The sequence below is a fragment of the Accipiter gentilis genome, chromosome 4 (genome assembly GCF_929443795.1).
Source record: "Accipiter gentilis chromosome 4, bAccGen1.1, whole genome shotgun sequence".
NCBI lineage: Eukaryota > Metazoa > Chordata > Aves > Accipitriformes > Accipitridae > Astur > Astur gentilis.
Window position 1 is genome coordinate 14,830,612 of NC_064883.1, and position 26,133 is coordinate 14,856,744.

A 26,133-nucleotide genomic window follows, 5' to 3' on the forward strand; every position below is an offset into this window, starting at 1 on the left:
CCTTAGTTTCTTAAAAATTAACTTGCAGTTTAGCTTTAATAAATTCTGATAAAAAGTATGTTAAGAATTGCATTTCAAGCAACATATATTGTAACATTGCCACTATTTATCATTTGCTTTCTTAATTTCTTTACTCTCCATATTACACATCTGATGATAAAAGGGATGGTACACTAATATTTTTTTTGCTGGAAGTTCATTTAATTGGATGCATGTTTTAGTGTACTTGTTTTATAGGTATTAACTTACTTAAGGGGCTTATCTCCACACTAGAGAGAGGAATATTTTTTTTCTTAAGGAAGAAAGCACTCATCTAAATTGGACTGTCAGCTTCTCATGGGTTGCTTCTGCTTTGTTTTCAAGCCGTCTTTCTTGACAGGTGGCTACTTTGTTCCAGTCAACAGAAGAAAATTCCATTAGAGATCTTGTCATTGCCCGTAGTAAAACGGCATCTTCGGGGTTCTCAAATGGTACTCTGCAAAAAGAACAAAGCAAATGCGCGTTATCTGAATGTTTCCAAACTACTTTGGAGCTAATTTATTGCACACACACTGTAGAAAGTGAAGTTAGAAGTCATGATGACACCAGCAGTGAGTATTTGAAAATTTAAAATTTTCAGGTGGTTTCCTTTTTTTACCATATTTAAGAAAGCTAAACAAAATGAGAAAAGGTCAGAATCACAGGATTCTAAGGAAAAAATCAGTCTATAAATTATTTAAAATACATTTATAGTAGACATAAAGATGTTCTTTTGTTCTCACTGGTTGTTTTTTTCCACAAAAATTATAATTGTTGTACACTTTTAATGCTCTGACTCAATGGAAATCATAAAACTAATTTTATGATTTCATAGTGATATGATACCCATTAGTTTAAATGCATATTTATTTCACTGTGGATCTTTTAACTAACCACCATGCAAACATCACTTCTCCAAGCTCTGAATCTAGAACACTCTGAGCTTGTGTTGTTCATGTATCCTGCCACAGCTGCAGTCTGGGAGAGAAAAGTGGCCGACACACAACTTCAATGCAAAATTTACAAGGACTGCATTTTAGACCAAAACTTTTTAACTCAGATAGATACAACACTAAAACCTGATCTTACAAGAACTTATTTCTCAAAGACGTACCTGCAGTAACACACCTAATACAAACCATGGGACTATCTCTGCCAAGTATAACACACTTTTGTCATGAAAAGGTATAAAGCCTAAGCATCTACATAAATAAGATGGAGAGGAAGCTGTACATCCATTCTATCAATAAAGACAGCTAACTCCACTGAAAGCAGGTAAGAATTTTTAAACAGAAATTAACTTAAAGAGCTGTACTCAAAGTGAGTAGCTAAATAAAATCAAATTGCTAAAGGATATCATCATATGTAGGCTTTTATTATTTCCTTTAATAAATTTTTCAAATATTTTCGTGTGTAAAGCTAGAAAGTAAAAACAAGCCTGATAACTGAAGTTTGTAAATTTACTCTTATAAAGATAGCATCTAAAATGTCATCACATTGAAATGCATCCTTCATACTGCCAGAGATGAGAGATGTTTTACATTTATTTCTATGATTTTGAAACCGAACAGAATAAAAGTAACTTCAAGTACAGACTAAAAAAGTTTCATTCTACAAGTCATAATATTTTCCAGAGAATATGTATTTTTGAACAGCCAGTCAGGAGAAAGTTTTCTGGGCCATAATACAGAACAGCTATTCTGATGCTCTAAGACTTAAAGCATGCTTTTTTCTAGTGATCAGTATTGGATCTTATAAATAAATAACATTTTTATATACCCATTTCCAAACGTGGACTATCTTTCATTATTAAATTTCAGACAGCAGCGGGTAGGGTGTCTCATCAGAATGGTACAGAGTTGCAACTATGTTAAATACAAAGACCAGAAATTTTTTCAAAAGCTCATTTTACTGGAGGTTTTTTCTGGTTAGGGTATTTTTTAGGCACAAGAAGAGGAAATTAAGTAAATGCTTCAGAGATGCAAAAGAAAACTAATGTAAAAAAATTACTTACTTATTTGTGTGATTTCCAAATTCACAACCTATAACAAAAAAAGTTCAAATTAAGACATTAATGGCTGTACAGCATTTTGACTAGCTGAGGATTACCATCTTGATCCTAAATTACTTGTTCAAATGAACTGAAAACTAGCAGAAGACTTGAAATGTTCAAGATCATCTTTTATTAAATTACTGTGAAAACAAGTATCTGTTGGGGTTTTTTTTTAAGTTTATGTAGTTCTTGTATTTCTTATATTTTATTTCCTGTAGACATACAGTTCCATGCATTTTTTTTTTTTTCTTTCACAGAAAAATGATGCCACTGCCTATATATGTGAATGATTGCATGGTAGTGATAAAGACAATTATATGCCTACCTTGGTAATTATCAGCAAAACAAATAAATCATTAAATATGATTAACTATCCTTTTTTTCCCAGCCTTTTCAAAATTATTGTTAAATACACTGCTCTCAGGTTTACTATTGTGATATATATATTAAAAAAAACCTGCAGGTATTTTATTACTGTTCCAAACTTCATCTACACTACTGTTTAACATGCTACCATTTCAGTCATCTATGCACAATATTGTTTTTCTTATCTTTAAAACATCAAAAAAGCAGATGAGATTGTGTGGGATTTCAAGGCTTGTTCTGGATTGTCATACGGTACAAGTCACAAGGTTCCAGGTGGTATTCACCTGCTTTCTTGTGCCAGGATCATGCTGTCTTCCAGATCGGAAAGTTTTAAGAACTCTAAAAATTATTCATATGCTATTATAAGACATCATAAAAATATTCCCAGCTTGGAAAGCATAAAAAGGAATCTGCTTACAAAACTAGGCAACATAACATAAAATTTAACACAGCATTTGGAAGCAAATACTTTCTTCAAGAGATTATTTTGTAAAAGCACTAGAGGGCATCAAAACTCTATGATGCTGATCACTGTCGCTAGAAGTGTACTGAGATGTTTTTAATTAAATAAAAGTAAAACTAAACGCTCACAAGACACATATTGAAAAAAATGAAATTTTGTTTGTTCAGCTATCTTTAAAGAGAATTCTGTAACTACAGGGAGTGACTAGAACTTATTTGCTACAATACTCCTAGTAGAAGGATTAATTTGTTGCCTGTTGCTGCTACTCCTACTCCTTTTATGAAGCAATTTGGTTGAGCTCCTGATGCATTTATACTTTATTACTAAAATCGGTAACTTTTTATCAGGTGAATGAAAAGAACTTTTTTAATTCAAATCACCTAAAAATGTATGCCTTCCGTACATTATTATAAATACCTGAGGGCATCATCAGTCTTCTGGCTGGTTGACTGCACCTGCTAGATCCCACTGTAGCTCCCAGGGGTGTATTTACTCTCCTTCCAAAAGCTATTGACTGCACGGTACAAGACCTTTCACGGTTATAAAGATGAAGCGCTGACTCCCTTTCTCTTTGTGTAACTGCTGTTAAAAGGGATATAAAAATTTTAATTTTTCAATCAACTGAAAATGCTGGTATTATCTATCTGCATGCAGAAGGTGATTCACTTTTTTTTTGTGCAGAGTTTTGTAACAACAGCAGTGTAAATCTGCGTAATTTCACAACAATTAAAAATGGGAACATGGAGTGATACTTCCAAAGGCTTTGAGTGAAGCCCTGTCCAATAAAATAAAGAGTTTTTTCTCTTGAGTGCAGTAGGATCAGAAGTTTTAAACCAAGAAACTAGAAAGCAAGACTTTTCATGCCATTTAAGTGAGATCTACTGCAGAAGTCAGTAAAGATTGGCAAGTTTCTTTTATGAATAGCAAAACCAAGTCCTGGTTCAAGGCCAGTTCAATTCCCATTGCTCAATTACAGAGAAAACTGTAGGAGTGCTCTCAAATCAAAAGAAAAGCTTCAAATTTTCCTGTTTTGCACTTTAATGAAAAAAATAAGTTTTAAACAAAGAGTTTGAGACTGTTAAGTCAAATAGGGGATGTTAACTTCAATTATACGAACTGCATACTAATCTAGTACTTCAGCTATGGAACAGAAGTGAGCTAAAGGTTTAGCACAAATAACGCCGGCAGAAGCATTTTGAATTCAGGGAAGTTTTTAAGTCATGGTGTCTAGGGGAACAATTAGAAAGGAACTGCAGTAGCCATGCCTGGAGGTAACAGAAGTGTGAGCACATGTCTTGTGTAAAGGAGACAGCCAGGACTATGCTGTGGTAATGTTCCACAGATGGTGAAGAAGCTTTGTAATATTAGAGAAACAGTTCACTAAAGACAAAGCCCAGGGTACAGCTTGATATAAATTAGGGCCTCAAGTCTTAATCCAGGACTGATTACAGTATAACTGTATTTAGGAGATTAAGTCCAGGAACTTTTACAGAAGTGTTTCTAAAGTTGTAAGTGCAACATGTATTTTCCAGCACATTAAGCTTCAGTCATTGCTTCTTAGTCAAAAATGATCATTAATAAACAGTCTGACAGATGTGCTAAGCACAGGTGTAACACAAGACGAAATATTCCAGAGGCTGGAGGTACCAGTGCAAAATGAATGTGTAAGCAAATGGCCATGTGGTCGGATCCAGCAGCTTCTCACCAAACCCTGACACATGCTGTGGCCCAACCACCAGCCTTCCTTCATGACAGAGCTACACAGTCTGCCAGCCCCTGCAGATGTCCTGTGGCTGCCGTGCTCAAGTCCTGCATCCTGATTCTCCTAGAGACTGGGAGCAGGTTTTCAAGGTGACATGGTTTTTTCCTTACTACTTTCTGGTAAGGTAGAGCTGGGGTAGGAATCAATGCCTTTCTCAGTGCTCTCCAGTAATTTTCAGTCCTCCTGCTAATCACATAGCTCTCCAAACACTAGAGACAAAAATCACCAAAGTTGATTTTCTGAGTCCACTGTGGCATGTTTATGGATTGACTGATTTATTATCTGGCTACTCTTAAGACAATTTTTTTTTTCTGTAGAATTACAGTAGACAAGCTGTGGAAGCTCTCTTGATGATTTATGAAGATTTATATTTGAAAGCTTGGTCAGCATGTACCTCATCAAGAGGCATATGCATATACATATTTAAAGTGTACAGAAACATGTAGATAGCTGAGGATATTATCCATATATAAGTAAACACGCTCACCCATGTGAATATACCAGTTTGAATGCACAAATGTAGGTATATGTTTCTAAGCACAGGCTTTTATCTGTCTTACCCAAAATTATATAGACCAAGATACAAGATAAGCATAAACAATTGAAAAAGAAAAAGAAATCAAAAGCATTTGGCAAAGTTAACTGTTTATGCCATGCAACCTCTATTTGCTTGACAAATCTTGCAAAAAAATGGGTATCTGTTCATTAGATCTTTTGCTATATCAACAAATGTATATAAAAGAACAGGCAAGATTAATTCACCTATTTTTCCAAACTGATTAAAATCAAAAGCAACTGTCAATGCTTTCTGAGAAGAGGAACAAAATCCTTACATTTCCTGTCAAGGAGCTGTAGTGAAGGAAGGAAGTATATCACATAAAGCCGGTAGTCTGGGTCTTGTGCCAGAGGGTTATGGAATAGGTCTGCAAAATGTATACAGAAAAAACCAACAACATCACAAAGAAAAACAACTAACTTAGCAAGGCAGGAAAATTAAAGATCAATAGCAGCCAAAGATTTTGTACAAAATATTATCAAATTCAAATTGTTATTCTGCTGGGTAAACAAAGCATAGTCTCCTTACACATGCAAAATTACTCAACTAAACATGGACTGCAAGAATTGGCTTACTGCAGGGTATGCAAAATACCACAGGCAAGAACTGAGTAAAGGTTCCATCATGCACTCCAAACCTTTGAAGTTTTTCTATTTTTTATGATATATAGACAAAACCACTACGTGTTTGCCATTGATATTTTTATGTATTGTTAGGTGAAGCCTACTTTAAAAAACACTAGTTTTTTAGGTGTGACGGCTTAACGGTAAGACACAAAATTTGTAGGGGGAGTTATTAAAATCAGATGAGCTTTAAGACACCTAAGGCTTTATCATAGCTGATATAAAGATTTTATCCCATAGACACAATATAAAATGTAAATACCCAGTCTTCTGATGAGGTTGAAAACTCAAGAAACTTAAAGAGTGAAATGTTTAAAAGGGCCTAAGTTCCTGAGAACTAAGCTCCAAAAGCCCATTAGCAACTTGACTAAAATACTTACATTCAGGTTCACATTACCTGAATAACCAAACCTTTGCAACACAGAGACAGGTATCAGTCCTATGCTGCTGCTTTGCCAGACGTGGAACATTTGCCTAGCCAGAGCAGTTTGTTTCACGAGAGTGATATCTAAGGTTGATTAAAATAGAAACTGGCTCATTCCCAAATCAGTTAACAAACAAATAAAGTGTTGTTGCGTGGGGGTTTTTTTTTCTAAATTAAAAACATAATAATGCTATTTTTATCCTTATACAAATGCTGTTCTTCAGAGACAGTAAAAATAATCAGGAGGCTGCTACCTTGAGATCAGAGCAGAGGAAAAGAAATCTTAATAATTTTGACAATTTCTACCAAGGTCTACACTGGTCTGTTTTTCTCTTTTTGAAGAAAGGCTGTGGCTAATATTCACTTTAGGGTAAAAAATCCTGTTATATGTAATTTTAGCAGTTAGGGAGGGAAAGATGGCATTACAGAAGCAAGTAAGAGATACTAGAAGAAGAAAAAAGTCTGGAAATACTCCACACAGATTTGTAAACTACAAGATGCCATTTCATGTTCTTCAGGATAAGTATGACAGCCAAAGGGCTCACTGCTTGATGCAATTTAGCAGTTATTTTGAGGGTGCAGTAAGGCTAGAATGGGCATTTGGTATCTCTTACACAGAAAACACTTGTTCATGTATACAGAAGAGAACTTAAAATATTTTAATTCTTCAACAAATTTTAAAAAAAATCACTGTACTTCGAAGTAGCTAAGAGACCCACAAGGTGGCAGCAAAATAAAGTTCCATTTTTACCAAAGTAGTATATAGCTATTTTTTCTAGAAAGTGCTCATCAGAAAGAATATTAGGTATATATCTGGTAAGTCTGTTCTTGAGTCAAGAAAATAGGTGATAGCGTTCCAGAGAGAAAAAATGTTTCAGAAAGATCTCTAAAAGCAGGTATGTTTAGTAGTGCAATGGAATGAAGATTCAAGAGAGACTTTTCCAAGGCACAAACTGGGGTTGATACTAAGTATTTCTGAATCTGGATGCTACTTGGAGCACATCCCTCCTCATCAACACTGATGCATAGGTTTGTTTTAAGAGTATATGAATTTTTCTACTGCTCATTCTTACAATAAATCCAACCATTGTATGGATCAAGATGGTCTTATTTTACAAAACATCTGGGATCAATTCTTGGCTCTGCTATCTACTTTCTTGTCAAGGTCATGCAATTTCTACAAATTAGGGATAATGCTTTCTTCCTCCACAGTTTTGTCTGTTTTCTTTATTTGGAACATAGGAAAACAGTGTGCCTATCCCACATGGGGCAGAAAGGAACTACTGCAGTAGAAACGTAGTGAAGAACAGAAAGACTTTTCTGAGGTCTAGCAGCAAGACGTTATCAGCTGCAGACAATAAATCAGTTGAGGCCATTTACAGAGTACATAACAAAAATTCTGGATTCCAAAAGGGAGAGGTAAGCACAAGGTGAGCCCATAAAGAAACCCTCCATATCTCTCAAAAGGCTGCACTCGTGAGCAACCCATCCAGTAAATCTTCAGAAGCTGCGCATTTTGTTAAAACAATAAAGGCCTGTTAATTGAGAACTCATTATTATGAAATCTCTTTGAAACAAACACATTGACAATTTTTTCATGACTGCAAAGGTCAAAAAGGAATAACTGTAAAGGTAAGGTTATTAAGTTTCTTCCACTGATTAGCATTTACTTTCATATCTTTAAACTAAAGAACAATTTTTTTATCAGGGTAGGTTGGTATATTCTATACATTGTTTGATACTTCTCTTAAACACTTGCTCTTCTATGGTGGTGGCCAGTCCAATATGTACCCAATTTTCACTATGTCATTGTGATAGCCATTCATAAAAATTTGGCAGCACTTTAAGTATCTGGTTTTTGTCTTTATTTCCCACAGACTGTTGCAACAAGTACAACAAAATCCCTACTTGTGCTGAAGCTCCTTATTAATTTGTAGGGCTGTAACACTAACTTCAGGTGATTGGACCATTCATATATAGGATGTCTATCCAGACTTTGCCTAATCACTTCAAACAACTGCTTTCTTAAATGGACTATTTTTTCAATCTTGCATATAATGAAAAAAATTACAATAATTTGGCTGGGATGTTGTCTTCCTAAACACTTGATTTGGTTTTTAATTCTGGCACAGTGTCAAGTTCAGTTAAAAGTGTACTTTTCAAGCCATATTTTCTTTTCCCGCAATCAGACATTCAGTTTTCTGAATGCATAAGGAGGTATGGTTTGATGACATCCACCTCCATTAACTGTGTCACTAAGAGACAAAACTTGTTTCCTGTTTTCTCAAAGTTCTGAGCATTTGGCAGGACCTATAATGACATTCCTTTAGGAATCAAGGAAAATGACGGCTTGCTTTTTTACTTTCAATAGGTTAATAGCATATAATCCTACCTTCCCTGGAGGCTACTTCCCACATTGTAACTTAGTGGTGCCAACACCGTCTTGTATAACTTAATTTGAAATTTCAGAGCCTATGCTACTTTAATTTCCAGCCTGTATATCAAAAAGTACTCTACACTTAGTATCTATTGTATATTTATTCTTAGACTCCAGAAATTCAGTCTGCCAAAAAGATGCAAAAAGTAAGTTCTATGAGCAACAGAATTCACGAGGCAGGAATTTGGGTTCTGTAACTTATCACTCACACTCTCAACAGCAGTAACACCCATTTCTCCGCTCCCTTCATCTCTATGATAAATGTCATTGTACTCCCATGTTCCCTTACAAAAAGGCAGCAGTAAACTGCTTTGACTGCCTCCAAGCTACTCATCCAGGAGACTAGCTAGCCAGCAGCCAAAAAGAGTTAACTTCTGAACTCATTTGGCAGTTTTTTCTTAGTTGAGGTACTCTCTGTGGAATTTTCATGTCTTAAAGATCTCTTTCTTCTGTCAAATTTGGTTGAAATTGACAATTAGCTTCAAAAGCTATTGGCAAATGATGCGGAAACGGACAAGAAACATCCTGATAAGAAACACTGAAGAATACTGCTCACTGTTCTGCAAAATAAAAATAAGGTATTACTTAGGGTCTGCAAGCTTATCATTCCTTTCAATTCCTTCACTGTTTTGCCAAGTTTTTTTAACTGGTTGTTGTGAAGCAACAGAATCTGTAACGCACATAGGTGTTTCAGAGCACCTGAAATAAAATTAAAAAGAATTCATTATTCTCACCATACTTGGCTGCCTTTATTAAATAATTATTTTGTTATGTTGCACACTGAATTTGATACTCGAGTTATCCATCTATGCCTGCCTTTTGGTATCACCTTGCATGATATTAGTAAAAAAAAAATTATCTGAGATTTCAATATCACTTTCATCTTTCTAGTCACTCCTTTGAATATATGCCTTTTTTCATTCCAGTTCCTTCCATTTGTCCCCATCATCCTTGCCTCAACAAATCATCAATTGCATCCTCCCTTCTTCCTCCCTTCCTTCCTCCTATATCCCAGTAATCTTTGATTAATTCATCTTCACTTCCTTTTACCCTGACCTAATATTACCTTTGCCTCACAAACAATAAATAATGAATTCCTCAGAAAATAGTTCAATTTCAAATAATTATTAATGTATGAAAATGTTATTAGAAAATATTGTTGTGGCTAACCTAGACTATGTGTTCACATCCTCACACGACATCAGGCTTAGACATATCATTTTCCAAATTCTGTACAGTATTTCTTGTCCACATTTCTCTACCAATGATACTTGCCCTTCTGTTTACCCATATTTTGTTATCTTCTGTATTGTCTCTTGTGCTCATTTTCTTTCTTTTAAAGATTCATTTTTCTCAAAATCTCAAAGAAACTAATCAAGATCATTTCTCATCCCCACATTTTATAGGGATAGAGAAAAGTAAAATATTAACATTTAAAATGCCTCAAAAATACACAAATTTATTATGCTTTGGCCTCTTCATTCACAAATTCACTAGTTTGTACAGCCAATTTAATCTACAAGAGCAAGCAAAACTGAAATAGAAGTGTAAGACAGATGCAATTTTACAATAAAACAGTTTTGCAGTAACTTTGCAAAATACTTCTGATTATAAATGTAACTATTTCATGAAGAAACTGCAGAACCTTAGTGACTACCTTACAAGCAGGATAACTTATTAATTTATTACCTTTTTATTTTCATGTTATGTCTGTCAGCATTGCTATCAGTTTTTCATCATATAAACATAAATGGCTCTCATAAATGGCTCTCAAAAGGTATTTCTGTCTGTTTACAGAGTACCTGGCCAGCAAGAGGACTACAAATCATCACGTAAAAAGAGCTTTGCCTGTTCACTTTCAATATGAAATATGGTCATGTAAGTTCAAAAATATTTTACAATTGCCTGACATTAAAGTGAATGACATTTCATCCCTTTGACCAGGATAAACATATCACCTTATTGCCACTCAAGTATGCTGGAACAATTAAATCTCTAATAATTAACATGTATTGTTATGCACACATAGGAGCTTTTAACCATGTTACTTGCTGTTGTCCACTTTTGTAAATTTGAATGCCAATACACAGAAAAGAAAGTATAGGCCTCTGCTCAACAGTATAAAAAGGGAAGACTGGTACCTGATATATCTGTCAGTTCCTTATTGTTGAGATAGAGTTCAGTCAAGCAATAGTTTTTGCTCAAGAAAGTTAAATCTTGGATCTGAAATTAGAGTTAGGAAAACTGTTATATGTCAGCCTAAATTTAATTTTGGAGAAGTATAAAGATGGCCTCTTGAAAACTGTTTTAATATAGGTAGTTTCTTATATTTCTGTTTAAGACTCTTGGTTTAAGGATTCTCTTGATAGCTGAATGTTCATTAGAAATACTAATTACACATCAAATACAGCCTTACCTAATTTTTTGAGCTACAAATTTAATATATATATATTTGGAAACAGATTTTATTGAATTACTTCTCTTCACATTTTCTTTTACTTCTATTCACATTTGAAATATTTTTTTATTGTGAGAACACCCTTGTAGGATGTAATAATTCTATGTTGATTTAAGAATACTCCTGAAATATATCCTTGGAATAAGCCCCACATCTAGTTTTAAAATTATTTCTTCATCAGCAGGTCCAAAAATGACATTTACTCAGATATACAAAATCAATTACAACTACAAAAAAACAAAACAAAACAAAAAAGGTATGTAGGGGTATATTCCCAATAGTTATCTTCAGTCCCTATGAACCTTGCTTGGAGAAGCTCAGTTCTAATATTGTCTTGACTTCAGCGCAAGGTAAAGTATATGCAATGGGATACCAAGTTGACCATTATAATAGTTGAGAACTGGGAGTACTAAAGGTGCCTAAGTATTTATTCTACAGTTCAAATGCAAGAACAGCAAACAGAATTTTATTCCTGACACTACTTTGATTTCTTTGATGCAAAGCCATTTGTTAGTGGGGGAATGATTTCAGTCCTTGAATTGTGCCACTGATTTTAAAATAAATGTGCTTTGCTCTGTATATTAACAGTATCTGAAAGCTGGAAGGAGGAAAATAAGACAGGTTTTTCCATTGCTAAAGTTCTCTGAAATCCTCTGAGAAAAGATACTTCAAAGTTCAAATTAATGCCATTCTCTGAGTCTTGCTTCACCTCAGAAAAACCTGGTTCAGTGAAAACAGCAGTATGCTACAAATAAAAAAATCCTACACTTCACAGTGATTACTGTATCTTGTATAGTGTAAAGCCCACACATACCTATTGTATATAGTGGTGTTTCTCCTTCCTTGATGAGACTGGGATTTTTAGGATCATCTGAAATTTACTTTTTTTGGTGATAAAATTATTGTGATGCATTTTTAAGAACAGAAAAAAAAAAATCTCAGATCTTCTGAGTTCAGAAAAATATGCTCCCCATATTAGACCATTTAGCTGGGACTTCTCCTAAGAAAAGCCACTGAGTGGCTTCTCCACGCAAGTTATACAGAAAATGACATTTTCACACAAATTATATAGAACAACAGAAGAATGCTCTTTGTCACTGCTTAGGTAGGAAAGTGAGGTCTGTGCAAAAATCAGATTTATCTTTTATGGTCAGCAAGATCAGTTCTGCTTAGTCATCACGCCATTTCTTCTTATTCTTTAGTGTCCTTTAGAAATACAAGAGAAAGCTTTATTATACCTGTGATTTTAGTTCAACCTTTCAATGTATCCATATTTTTGCTTTTTTTGAAAATAGCTGGATAACCACAGGTCCTTTAGTCAAGTCAACATAAGATACTATATAATTGATATTAGCCTGGGGCAGCAGATACACATACACTCCTAAGTGACATGGAATGTAAATTTATTTTTTCTGCTGCTCACAGAGCTACTTATTTACCTGAGCAAACGATTCTGGTGTTTTAAGAATTTGAGCCCACTGTGAAAGTCAGGTAAGATATTTAAAAGCAGGTTAGAAATTTGTGGGGTTTATCACTTTTCTTGCTTTTTAATTACCAGTGGCTAATGGTGAAGGTTTGGATTCAATTCAAACATTTAATAATGGTTGGCTATGTATTTGGAGATTTCTAAATCAGCTAATTCTGCTGTCAAGTAGATGATATTGTGTAAGATACAATGTGCTTAGATTTGGCTGGAAACATTAGTGTCCGGAGATTTTGACAGAGCATTGTCTTAAAACCCCTACAGGATATAATAAATACTATAATCTAGATTTGCACAGATGGAGAAAGTAAGGCATGTGGTTTGTGTAATTGATTTAGGACCACACAATGCATTGGAAACAAGAGAAATTAATGTGGCCCAATGCCATACTCTAATCACTCTCCTGGAAATCTCTCTTACATCAAACAAGTGTAGGTGACACAATGGCCTGCATAATGGCAGAAGATACCCCATCAATACCCTAGCATTGCAGTGGTACTCCCTGTGCACAGGGAAAAGCACATTTGAAAGAGTTATGTGTCACCTGTGTTCATGAGGGCAAAAAGGAGTCTCACCTCAACCACCAGCCTGCCAGGAAATAAACTATGCATGTCTGCGAGGGCATGAAAAAAGAGCTATGCATTTCCTGCAGTCCACTCCTTTCTTGAAAAACTAGGAAGCCTGGAAGTTGTTCTAAGAACACCTTACAGCCATTATCACCCCTTGGTCTGTTCCAAGAGCTGCCCACTCTGGTGGGCAGGGTATACTTGCTATGAGCTACACTGGAAACTGCTATCCCAGACCTCAGGTATCAGTACGCTATCAGGCAATTTTGCCAATAACTCAGTTCTAAACACACTCAATCTTTATTTTTATTGCTAAGGTATCATTGCAAAACCTCAGCTTCTTAAACACACAAAATTTATAAATGTGATGTGAATCTAAAGGAAAAGATATCAGTTCATACTCTGTAATGTAAAAAAAAAATACTGTTTCTTCAAATCTGACATATTTAAATCAGTTAAATCTGCCTGGAAATTAAAAATAATTTATTTGCTTGACAATTATATAATACTTTATGTTAGAGAAATTATGAAATAATATAGTCAGAGAGTCCAGATGCATTGTTCTGCTCTTTAAAGGAATACCTTATTACCTTGTTGTTGTTAATCCACAAATACCTTAACCTATGAAACCGTGAAAGACTTGGGACACTTCTTAGTCCTCTAGTGGAAGAGGAAAAAAAAAAAAGAATAACAAACTTCTTAGCATTAATGGAACTTAATCACTTTATAAACAGTTGAATTTTTTATAAATAATATTATATAAGCACTAAAAAGTCACACTTCTGTAGAAACCATAGCAGAGAAAGACATAAAGAACAAGATGGCAGAGACAGTGTAAGCATTTTACACACCTGAAAACATAATAAAGCAGCAGGTGGCAAAGAAATGGGAACAAACTGATACTTTTTTTTTTTTTTCCATAACAACATTTATTTTCCCAAGGACTGAGTCCCATGTACTTTGCAGTTTGTAGAAATCCTGCTCAAAACATGGGGGAAGAAGTTTGGCACCCTGGGGACACAAACCTAAAAGGAAAATTGCTTTGAAGGTGCAGTGTGGATTGTTCAGCCACAGTGCCAGAGAAGCCAACAGAAGACACACACCAAGCACATGAATGTACATTTCCTACTATTTTTCATATTAGCGCATATTGTGAAATCTTTTGCCCTTTTTTCACCCCTCTTCTCTCATGTCCTCATATAAACTTAGTATTTACTCATATTCATTAACAGTCTTGTTTTAAATCAAACTGCACATCCACTGAGGCTGGAACTATCTCCTATGTGCTGGTAGGGTTTTTTGCTTACTTGTGTATCTAGCACTTTGAGCTTGCTAGTGTACTATAAATAACAAATTACCTAGTAAACAGGGAATATTAGTGAGCTGCCAAGTAATCTTCACTAATTGCTCCTCCTTATTTTTCATTGCTTTAAATAATGTCCTTGATTTACACTAGAACAGTTATAGATGACCTTTAGATGACAAATTTTAATTGACATAAAACTTTCCTCGTGGATTTTAACATGTTGTAAGACTAGGGACAGTGTTTCAGAAAGAACTAATGGGATTGATAAAAGTTAACCTCACAGTATCAGTCTAAAATGATGTTTGTTTTCCAACTATGAAGTTTAGTCTCTAATTTCCCATGGTTCGTTCGGTTTTTTTCAACAAACTCTCCAGATACAGACAAAAGGGGAGTGGACACCTTTTCTGATCTTGCATTTGAAAAAAAACTCTGTCAAGAGCAAACCCTACAAAGCTGAGGTACAGTACTTTTATTCTCCTGTATTTCTGAAAACCAGATTATCCCATGCTGCTACTTTGTTAAACTGTTTACTTGGCTTCCTCAAATAACCCATAAAAACAAACTCTGAAGATACATATTTATGTGTCTATTGTCACAAGTAACAAGAAAATACATTACTGCAAGTAGTAAACACAAGCAGATGTGTGTTGACAGGACATACAGAGCTCTTACAGAGCTACTATCTAATTCTTCTGTATAGTTCTATCTGTACACCCCTGAACTATTTTTCAGGTAGCAAAGCCAAAATTACCCTCATATTCTTTGTCACTGCTGTTCTATACCTAGTTTACAGGTTTACATTTTAATTGGCTTTACTCCCTCTCTAGAAACAGCCTCATCTTGACTATCTCCAAGCCTTGATCTGTTTTGGTTTTTTGTAGTATTAAGGCATTTAATTTGCCCCGGGTAGAGCTTAATTCCCCTAACATTTTAAAAGAGCCTGTCCCTTTCTATATGCCTTCCAGACTTTGCATGTCTCTTACAAACTGATTCTTTTTGGCCTACAGCACTCTTTTCTTACCTACTGCTAAGTTAATCAGGATGACAGCTTTCAGTGTCCAAAACTACATTTTCTCATGTCCCTTTAATAGTAGTGGTTTAAAAATATAAACTCGTTCCCTCTTATTTGATTAATTATTATTTTTTCATTTTCTTATTTCAGCCAGCAGAAAATTATGTCAGACCAACAGTTAAGGAGGCATGATCTGATACTGAGATTGGCTGAGGTTCAAGGTTTATATAAACTGGTATAGAATAAAAGGAATTCACTTCTCTCCAATCATCAGAGAAGCCAGCTCGCATCATCTTTCTCAAAATGTTTTCATGGGAAGACAGATCACTTCTATATCTGCTATCTGAACATTTCTTTTTATTCCATATCAAAAAATATTTCAAAGCCAGTGAGAGCACACATTTAAGTATTTAAAATCAGAAAATGTGCCTATTAAGACTGTATACACAGTTTTAATTCTTTTACACATACATACTATAATAATTTTCTTGCATTGTTTAGAAAATATACATGTAAATCTTATAATTTTCTCATTATTTACACTTCTCCCTTAGATTTTATGTATGTTTTCTTCTTTCTAAAATACATATTTTAATAATTTTGACAGTAACTATATGTTTTACATTTTCTTTTCACAAAGCGTCAAATACTTTCTTGATGTAAATCAAGAGATGTGCTAAGGAATTTAAAGATACTAGTGGGTACATTTAAATTTTCAAGACCACTTGATTTCCACTAAAACCAGCTAGACAACACTGAAATCCCTCAACACTTTTTTTTTTTTTTTCCCATTCATAGGACCTAGAGACCTTGAAAACCTTGACCCTGAATTATTAAACTACATTAGGTCTTTATATATGGTATCAGCCATACAAAGAGTAGATGCAGTTGTGAGGCTGCAGGCAGGTATGCAACACTTGGAATTATGCCCTGGCCAGAAATTCAAAGTATGCTTTCCAAAAACTTTGAAGTATGCCCTGTCACGTATCCATCATTCTATGGTAGCCTCTCAGCATGTTCATCCTACAATATACACCTCTATCAACCTAGATCACCCACAGGTTCATGAAAGCTTTGCCTTCCTTCACTTAGCATGGTTTATTCTCCTCATCTGCCCTACATCTTAAGCTGTTTCATAAAGCTCTCAGAGGAGATCAGTTCTCTGATCAGTACTGCCAGCCCCAAACAACTGTTCTTGTACTCACTTCATGTTGCCCTGCCCTCCCTTCAATTCTTAGTAGTAGAGATGCAGGTAATTTCAAAGGTGCTACCAAGGAGTTTTACTGTTGCAATAACAGATTTCTTCAGGGAGGTCAGAAATTTGGCAGTTCTTAGACTGGGCAGGTCCTGTGTTTTTTCATTTGCCTTCTTGATACTCTTTCCACCCAGCCTTACAAGCCAGTTAGAACAGGTAGAGATCAGCCCATTAAGCCTCACTCCTCTGCTCCCTGTGGTAGAAGTTCAGGCACAACACTGTGAACTTACAGACCCTCAAGCAATTCTGGGTTGCTGGAGAAGGATCGTGTATCTAGGGCTGAGGCAGCTAACTACTTCACTGTGAGTATAGCTCTGCTGTGTATGTTGGTGTATCTTCACCATTTCTTCCTTCACACCATGTATGGACTAGGTATAAATATGATTTGCTGATATTTCACATATAAATGATGCTCAGATAGTGTCTGATACAGAAAGCACCATGAAAGTTTACCATTTACTGTGTGCTCTACTTGTAGTAAAAGCCAAACCACGAAACATATTTTACTTACTGTCCAGCCAGATACAATACCAAGACATCCACATTCCTCTTAAAGCCACAGATCTTCAGCTGTTTTTCTACTGCCTGACAGTATACAGTACATCTGTCAGCATAATATACTGCATAATTACAGATTCATTACAACATATACATATTGTGTCTAAATTAATACACACACCAAAATTAATATATGCATCACAGCATCTCGCAAACTATAACATAGTCTAAGAGAGACAAAGAGGTATTAAATTAGCAGTCTCTATTTTACATTGATAAAAATACTCCAACAATTATGTTACACTAATATTCTTTTCTAGTGGAGAGTCATAGCTCATAGACATGAAGTGAAAAAGTATGTTGACTGGAGAATGGGCTTCTCACTCAGGTCAGCCAACCCAGTACAAGCGATCAACAAGAAAACTGCTTACCTTGCAATACAATTGCAACTTTATTTTATGCAACTTTACTTCATGCACATGACAAAACAGTGCAGCCAGAAACTCTGCTTGTACATTTAATGTTGAAAAATGTAGGCACAATTTTGATTTTCAGAGTGTATTACTGATGTGCTGTAATTTGTAAAATCGATGAATCCTAGTAACAAGGATTATGGATCTCAAGTTACTAGTGGTTGATAAAAAGTAAAATATCTATCAGAAAAAAAAGGTTTTACTACATGAGTTATTATGCCCAAGATCATAAAGATCACCGTTGTTTAAAACACAAAACTGATGCGACTTTGCAACTACAAAACGTCTTGGAAGCACCAACAGGCGTGCCTAGAGCGGCCTGTTATTGGCTGCACAATCACTCCAGCGCGTTCTGGGTGTATTGAACATACGTAAAATAACTGTGGGCGCACTTGCAAATGTGCCAGACCTGTCTGAACAGAGGAAGCAAGGAGCTCAGGGACTTGCAGCGTGCACCCTAGCTGCTTACCCCACACAGCTGATGTTGGGACAGTGGCCATTTGCCCAGGAACTCGATACGGCCTGATTGCAGCTGCCAAGTAGGGGAAAAAATCTGGGACAAATGGCCGTATTGTTCTTTCTACACAGGCAAAATCTGCAGATGGAACAAGAAGGGCTGTCCGGAGAAAAGCAGCTGTGCGACAACCCCAAGCGCGTTGACGCCTGTCCCTGGGACTGCAGAAGGCGCACGGCTGCCGGGCGTTACCAATGGGGAACGCACACCTACTTCGGAGAACAGAAATCCCCGATACAACGGCAGGTAGTCAAGGAGACCGTGCCCCGAGATTTGCATTCCTCAGACTCCGTTATTTGGGGTCTCACGCTCTCCCCACGCCGGGAGCCCCCTTCCCAGTCAGCCCCAGCTCTCCACCACAGCAGCCCGCGGCCCCGGCAGGGCCCGCAGCTGCTCCGGCAGAGCTCAGGTGCGCGGCTTTTCCCGGCCAAATCCCTCCCAGGCAGGGCAGGCTGTCGCGCAGGGGTTGGGGCCGGCTCTCTCGGAGGAGCCGAGCCGCCCGCTCCCGCCCCGGGGGGGCCGGGGGGCGGGGGGGGGGGAGGGAGGGATGCCGGGGCCGGCCCGCGCTGCCAGGGCGAGCGGGGGAGGTTAGCTCCTTCCGCCGCCGCGGGAGGACCTGAGCACGCCTTCCTTCGGTATGCGGTAGCGAGCTTTCCCCTCTCCTTCGCGCCCGGCAGAGCGAGGGGGCGAGGCCGGCGCCGCCCGCCTGTGGGGCTGGGCCGGGGGCGCTGCGGGGGCGGGCGGGATGCGAGGGCCCGCGCCAGGGGCGGCCGCCGTTCAGAGCGGCGGCGGGCGCCGGGCGGGAGGCGGGAGAGCAGCGCGGGCCCTGGCGGCGCGCCGGGGCGGGGTGTGGGGAGAGGCCGCCGCTCCGCTCACCTGCCCGCCGGCGGTGGCGGCCGCCGCCATTTTAGAGTCCCGTTCCTAGGCGGCCGGGGGGAAGGAGCGCGAGCCGCGGGGGGCGGGCAGGCAGGGGGGGAGGGGGCCGCCCCGCGGGGGTGACAGAGGGTAGCCTGGCGTGGCGGAGGCAGCGCTGTCTCGGCGCTCCCTTAGAAACGGTGGTACCATTTTAACACCGAAACGGGGGCTGGGCCGCCCGACCCTGGGCGTTAAGACAGACAGGGCTTCGTGTCGGGGGAAGAAGGTGGGTGGCGAGGGAGGGGGCCCCTCCCCGGAGAGCGGGGGCCCGGGGGTCGGAGGCGGGGTGTCCCTGCGGGAGATGCCGGTACGGCAACGGCTGAGGGAAATGGAGGGAGACCTGCTTTACCTCGGGGAAGGCTTCTGGGTCGTATTCCCTCACCATCCTGAAAAAGTGTGCTGCCTTTTAAAAAAAAATAAAAAAAAGAAATCCTGTGTGGATTTGGGTTTTTGTTAGTTTTGTTTGGTTTTTTTTAAGTACAGATCCTATATGTATGTATCTATATATGTCACTTACAAAGAAAACACTTGTGACTTTAATTTACAACTAATCTACACCGTATGTATTGCTCGTTTGCAACTTGCAAATCGCCTTGGTGCCTGAGGAAACGTCTTCCATGCCCGCTCCTGGAATGGGCCCGCTGCTGCGACAGTGCATTTGGTTGTAAAGTAACACAAAATGTTTATGACATCCACATGCGTTGCCATGTTATTTTTATAACCGTTTTACTGCATAGCACAAGCTGAAACACAGAAAAAACCCATATCCAGTGTGTGTGTGTGTGTGTGTGCACTCTTATGTGTATGTAGGACAATAGAAAATGTTTGATCAAGCTACAAAAAAATTATGTCTGAAAACTTGGAGCTTTATTTAGAATTTAATTTACACAGAGTACTCAAGTTAGCAGAAAGAGTCATTTTAAATTATGTGCAACTGATACACAAAGAGCAAGAGTTGTGTGTGTGCACAAATATATGAATAAGCTGTCCCTCATGGAATTAATTATGTACATGCCTTTGCTTGTTCAGACCACTGAAACTAGATGTAGTGTGTATGATGGAGGAATGGAACTGCAGTACAAGTATTATATTGCAAATATATAATTTTCACAGAAAAATTGTGTGGGTGGCTTCCATTTCAGCTAGATAGCTTTAAACAAATAGAAACCTCAACTAGAAAGACTAGGCATCTTAAAAGTATAAAACTGACAACAGAAATGTCTTTAATCACTTATTTTAGCTTCTAAAAATATCTCTAGGGTATTAAAAAACAGGAAATGTACCAGAGAATAAGAAACTGGTGCAGAAATCCATATTTTTTTCATTTTACATTTGAATTCTGTGTTTTCAATCAACAAGATAAAGCTATCACTTCAGAATTGTGAAAGGCGAGATGGTTATTAAAGTCAACTTTAATAATGAAATTATCAATTAGTCCAATTAACATGGTATGACAAACAAATCCAGTAATCTAAAGTGTGGAGAGAGAGGGAACCTCTAGAAGATATTTTGTTGCATTGCAACACAGAGGTGTGACATACATGGGCTGAGGTTTGTTTCTATATGTTTTGGTTTTTTGAGGTGCTTTATTAATAACTGGTAGCTATAGACTTACTCTGGATGCCTAAATAGAGACTGTTTAAAATTCAGTGAAGTTAATCTCTTCTTTCTGCCACTGCAAGTTGACAATTAAAATCCCCACTAAGTTTAAAGGAACTTGGGCAGAAAATTAATATTTTTTTATTCAGACTGAACCATCACCATATTTTATACTGACTAGGTCTTGTCCTTTTCCAAAACACATCACCTATCACCTCTTTAATCCTATTCCTGGACTGCTGTGCATTAATGAATAAATGATCACTTGTCCTTTGGGACGTTCAGAATAATGACTTACTTGCTGTACATGTTTTTCCAGAAAGTTCTCATTATACTTCTGTGCTAAAAATACTTCATTTTCTTATACATGGATATGCAGTTGCAACAAGACAATGAACATAAAAATAGGGGAAAGCACACATCTTCTCTTTTTACTGGAGAAGGTGGTAGGACAGAACAGGAGATTATTCACTTTGTAAGCCACCAGGACTGCAGATGCCTAAGGGAGTTCATCTGACCCACACAGCAACGCCTTTTGTTCTCTAAGGTACTTCAGAGGCCTCCTCATGCCTTTGAGTATGTCTGTGCTTCAGCTGCACACCATGGGTAGAGGGGATTGTCATTGTATCACTTTAGAGACCACATTATAGAAACATGTATTTGCTCTGGATAATAAAGTTCAGATTAAACCTGGTTTAAAACATAACCTGTCTCTGTCCACATTGCTGAGCCCCTGTATATGGGCTTGGATGCTCTCTAGGCCAGTCTCCCACTTTCTCCATCCTTTCTGGGGAAAATATGGTGGGAAGAGTTTTATCACAGTAAGTGACACTTGGACAATAATTAGGTGATGGGCTAAATCAGTTTTGCCATGTTTTATTTTGGGTTTTTTTGACTTCCCAATGATTTTGATAAAATCCCTGAAAAATCAATAGCACAATAGCTCTTTGTAACTTAACCTATTGTTCAATAGCTGTGAAAGATGCAACGTGCTAAAACCAATGTCTAATATGTGATATTTTTAATCACCAAAGTTTATAATCTTCAAAATTCAGCCTATGATATTAGAACTGTTCTTTATTTTTAGGGTTTATATTTGATTTCTGTTTTTCAAGTCCTGTATAATTTCTAAAAATTACAGTTTTGAAGATCTCAATTTCTCTATATATTATGCTAGTAAGATTTTTGTTTCATGCAGTGTCCCAAATATTTTAAGTAAAATCTATTTTCATTTTCATACAGATAATTGAAACTACTTGCATATTAGTCTCACCTTTGTAGTCTTACTGACTCCAGTTTAACATTGAGTGTGTTTCAATGCATCTCCCTGACAAGGCCTGCATTTTTACAGCGTATTTATTTAGTATAAAAAGAAAAATATTTAATAATGAAAAACAAAATAGTAAGATTGCACTCACCACTTTTTTTAAGAAATGGATACAATAGTCACCAATAGAGTATGGTGGTTGCACAGTTCTTTACTATCTTCTATAATCAAATACTTATCATCATAGGTACTGTGCTCCATGGCTTTTTCACATAAGCTATTTTTAAAACCTGCATCTTTATTTTATAAAATCGACTAATTTATGTTGGAAGGGACTGCTGGAGGTCATCCAGTCCAACCCCCCAAAGAAAGCAGATCCTACTACAGAATTATTTTCCATCTCTCATGTCTGTACAGTTCTGCATACTTACAGAACATCCATCAAAAATAAGAGAATTATCTAGGACAAATTTAAAATTGCCTGTGTTACACTAATGCTACATAGAAACTAGTACAATTAACTTGCTTTTGAGGTTGTAAATAAATTTCATTTGGAAAGGTGTGAAGTAAATGCAAAATATGTAGATAAATGCGTATTTCCTTTTATCTTCTTCTTACCGGAAATATTTTATCAGTGTTTATCAGGTGAAACCCAGCAGCCTGAGGAAAGATCAGTAGGATATCCCACCTGCATTCCAGCTATTGCTCCAGAAGAGTGCAGGTCTCCTGTAGGTCCAGTAGCTGCAAGCCCTATACAGATGTTTCAAATACTCCACGCTGTCTGAAGCGTTCAGGCATTTGAATTACTTCTCTCACTCATACTATTAATCTTGCTGATGGCACTGACAATATCACAGTGACTCTAACAAGTTCAGGAGCAGAATTTTGGGAGAATGTTTTTTTTTTCCAATAAATAATGCAAGCCTGACCCTATATTTAAACAGTTCAGACTATTTTCAATTTAAAGGTAATGATTAACTAGAATGGTTATACTATTGCCTGTGAAATGAGAGATTTGAATTCTTTTGTTTTTCTAGTATTATGTGTAATATAAATTAATGTATGCTACACAATGGTAAGTGTAAGGGAAGAAGGCGAAACAGTCCACATGCAGCCGATGGCAATATTGGCCCGGCAGACTACATCATATGGATGAATAAGCTCATTCACATCCAGCTTCAGCCTGACTTGAGATCTGAATACTACCCTGGAGAATAAAGGCCACCACCACCACAAATGTGACAGGCCTGATGGAAAAGAGTTCCAACAGCTACATAAATGCTCAGTCTTACTTTTCTATCAGCACAATTTGGATATATTATTCATTTCAAAATAACCAACTCTTAACTTTGTTCTCAGCCCATTCTGCATGCTGGACTGTTCCTCCAGTTCAGCTTCCAAGTCTGATTGACAGTCAGAAGAGAAATTCTTGTCTGCTGCAAGCTCTTTTCTGGGTATGTAAACAACATTATGTCAAATGATCCTACTACTCCAGTCTCAGAAATTTACATCCTAATGTTTCAAAATGTTGTATGTGCACTTCCACAATGGTTTGTATCTATCCTAACATATATATATTACAAAAATAATCTCCATTGCTATGATCACATATGCTTTCCAGAACATGATAACTGGAATTTTTTGGTCCTCTATAATGTGCAAGCTCGGAATGCCTGAGGCTTCATGGGGAGATATTTTAATAGGGAAGTTATTATAAAAGTGTCGCTGTTAATCATGTAAAACTTTTGTATTCAGTACTTGTAATCAAGTTACCACCATTGTTGGTATTTTTCATAAAAACATATTATGCATGTTTAAAACTTTTAATACTGCTTCCTAACAAAATTGACCACCTTAGCCTGTAAGTAATAACTGTTTCTAAAAGGATAATGTCTGCTGGGCTCTCTACATGTTCTGTTGTAGATACTGTTCTTACTGATGTCTGATATTAATTCAGAGAATTCTTTGTCACTGGGCTGTTCATAATGTGCAGATATTGGAAAATGCCCTTAACTTTTTGTTTTAAAATAATTTTTTAATTGTGATGGCTGCCAAAGTAATTTTTAGATGTAAACTTCTGGTATACTGCCTTCTTAATATGTTGGCAGTGAGGCTATGTTTACATGGCAGAGATGCACAGAAGCAGTTCGAAATGAATTACCTTGGGTATTGGAAGGTCTGTATCCATTGCTGGCCCCTAAACACTGTCTGTGGAACCGTGAGGGTTCAGGAAATGTGTTCAGAGAGCACAGGCATTCCCAGTAACAACAACAACAACAAAAAGTGTAATAACTTAATTGTTCAATTAATGCCATGAAGATATAACATGGCAAATACATGTTCTGTGGTGAATTCATACTGTAATATGAAATACATACAAATGATTATATGCAAATACAAAATAAAACTAAAGTCTGAACAAGAGTTTCAGTTTATATGTGTAAGAACTTGCATGTACATTGATTCAAAGGAAAACGAGTGAGATGACAATACCAGAACTCTTAAAATTATTATCTTAATCCTACAGAAAGTCTTAATTTATATAATACCGATTATGCATCTTAATCTAAATATGGGATAAATTATGTTTATTGGTTACCTGGCACTGAAATAGTTTCTTCATGCCTTCTGCCCTGAGAAAACCCTGACTCATCTGTCTCACTGATTTGGTATTTTGGGATCCTGTAACTTCTCTTTAGTCTGTCAAAGTTCTACTGATCTAAGCTGTGTGAATGAATTAATTACACGCTAGGTTACTACTACTATTCTTATTCTCCATTATTACCATATACTCAGTACTGTACCTAACCTCAGTACTGAAAAGTAGCTAAAGCTAGTAAAAGAGTTAGGATCAAATGACATCTGCACACTGTAGCAGTGTATCAAAGCCAATTAATGGATTAATTCTCAGTTATCTTTTGAATCTATGTACATGGCAAAAACCACCATTACAGTACTGTCCTGCACAGAAAACAGGCAGGCAACAGACTTTCTAGATCAAGTCCACTGTTTTCCTCTTATGTACATATAATCACATTCATAAATTTGTTATGTTATTGCCAATTAGCAGCAGAAAGAAACTAGCATAATTACATTTCACAACTGTTTCTGATTCTGTTCATTCTTTCTTGTCTTCGTGTTTGAGAAAAAGGGAGCAGGTAACATTGAATGATGAAGGGCTGGAGAAGGCACTTGAAGAGCACCTTCATGAACTGCAAGATTCTCACAAACTATGTAGTTGTGATTGACTTTCGAGGTTTTTCTACAGCTGGTAGGCATGATGATTTCACTGTCACGTAGGAACAGTTTAATAAATTTAGATTAAAGTTTTCTTATGCCCATGTTCTCATTTTTCATAGTATTATCTTGCAATGATATGTAGAGGCATGGTATGTATATTGATATGTAGAGGCATGGTATGTATATTGATATGTATTGGCATTATTTAGGCCCATGACTAACAAAATTATGTGTTCAAGTTCACAAAACTGTACCAGGGAGAAAAATACTTGAGAGTACGTTTGTAAAAGTGGTAGGGAACTCAAACAAGTAACAGTCATTGTAGCAGAGCATAATTTGACTCCAATATGGACTCTTTGGAGTGGTCAAACACAAAGGAATTACTCAAACTACATGAATTATAAAGAGCTTTTAGACAACTACCTACTTGGACTTCCAGGTACACTGGTACCTTTAGGAATTTGGCTTTTATGCCTGTCAGGCTGAGTTTGTGATTTCTTTTTAAAAAGATGTGTACAGTTATAAAATCATATATAGGTAGAGCCCACTTCCACTTCTACAGAAATATCTGTATTTTTAAAAAAGTGGTAGATGTGTTCTGTAAAGTATACCAGCAGACCTTAAAAGGAATTGTCATCTTAGAGAGCTGTTCTACCTTCATATAGTTTGGTATATAAACAGTGCCTTAATTCATAATACAGTTTTCTCCCCTTCTAAATATGTTTGGTAATTGCTCCAACACCACAGTAAGCTAACTTCTGGTGAGTTCTAGGGTGTTTTTTTATTACCAAAGAGTAGTACTTCATGATTGTACAATGTCTAAGCACCAGCTGAAGTATTTTCAA

The 26,133-nt window shown here is 37.0% G+C and overlaps 2 protein-coding genes across 2 annotated transcripts; one reads left to right on the forward strand and one right to left on the reverse strand.

Annotated features, from left to right (window-relative positions):
* LRRC72 (leucine rich repeat containing 72) lies at positions 1-19,402 on the reverse strand. Its single transcript, XM_049798940.1, is given in 9 exon segments — positions 1-475; positions 2,033-2,060; positions 3,318-3,482; positions 5,496-5,585; positions 9,288-9,401; positions 10,844-10,925; positions 13,800-13,869; positions 19,144-19,227; positions 19,229-19,402. Coding segments are annotated over 9 exon segments (903 nt in total). The 5' UTR covers positions 19,333-19,402; the 3' UTR covers positions 1-309.
* On the forward strand, positions 18,277-23,534 carry LOC126037963 (uncharacterized). The gene is made up of 2 exons (XM_049798942.1): positions 18,277-18,902; positions 23,408-23,534. The coding sequence occupies exons 1-2, from the start codon at positions 18,316-18,318 to the stop codon at positions 23,457-23,459; spliced, it is 639 nt and encodes a 212-aa protein (XP_049654899.1). The 5' UTR covers positions 18,277-18,315; the 3' UTR covers positions 23,460-23,534.
* Positions 23,535-26,133: the final 2,599 nt, after the last annotated feature.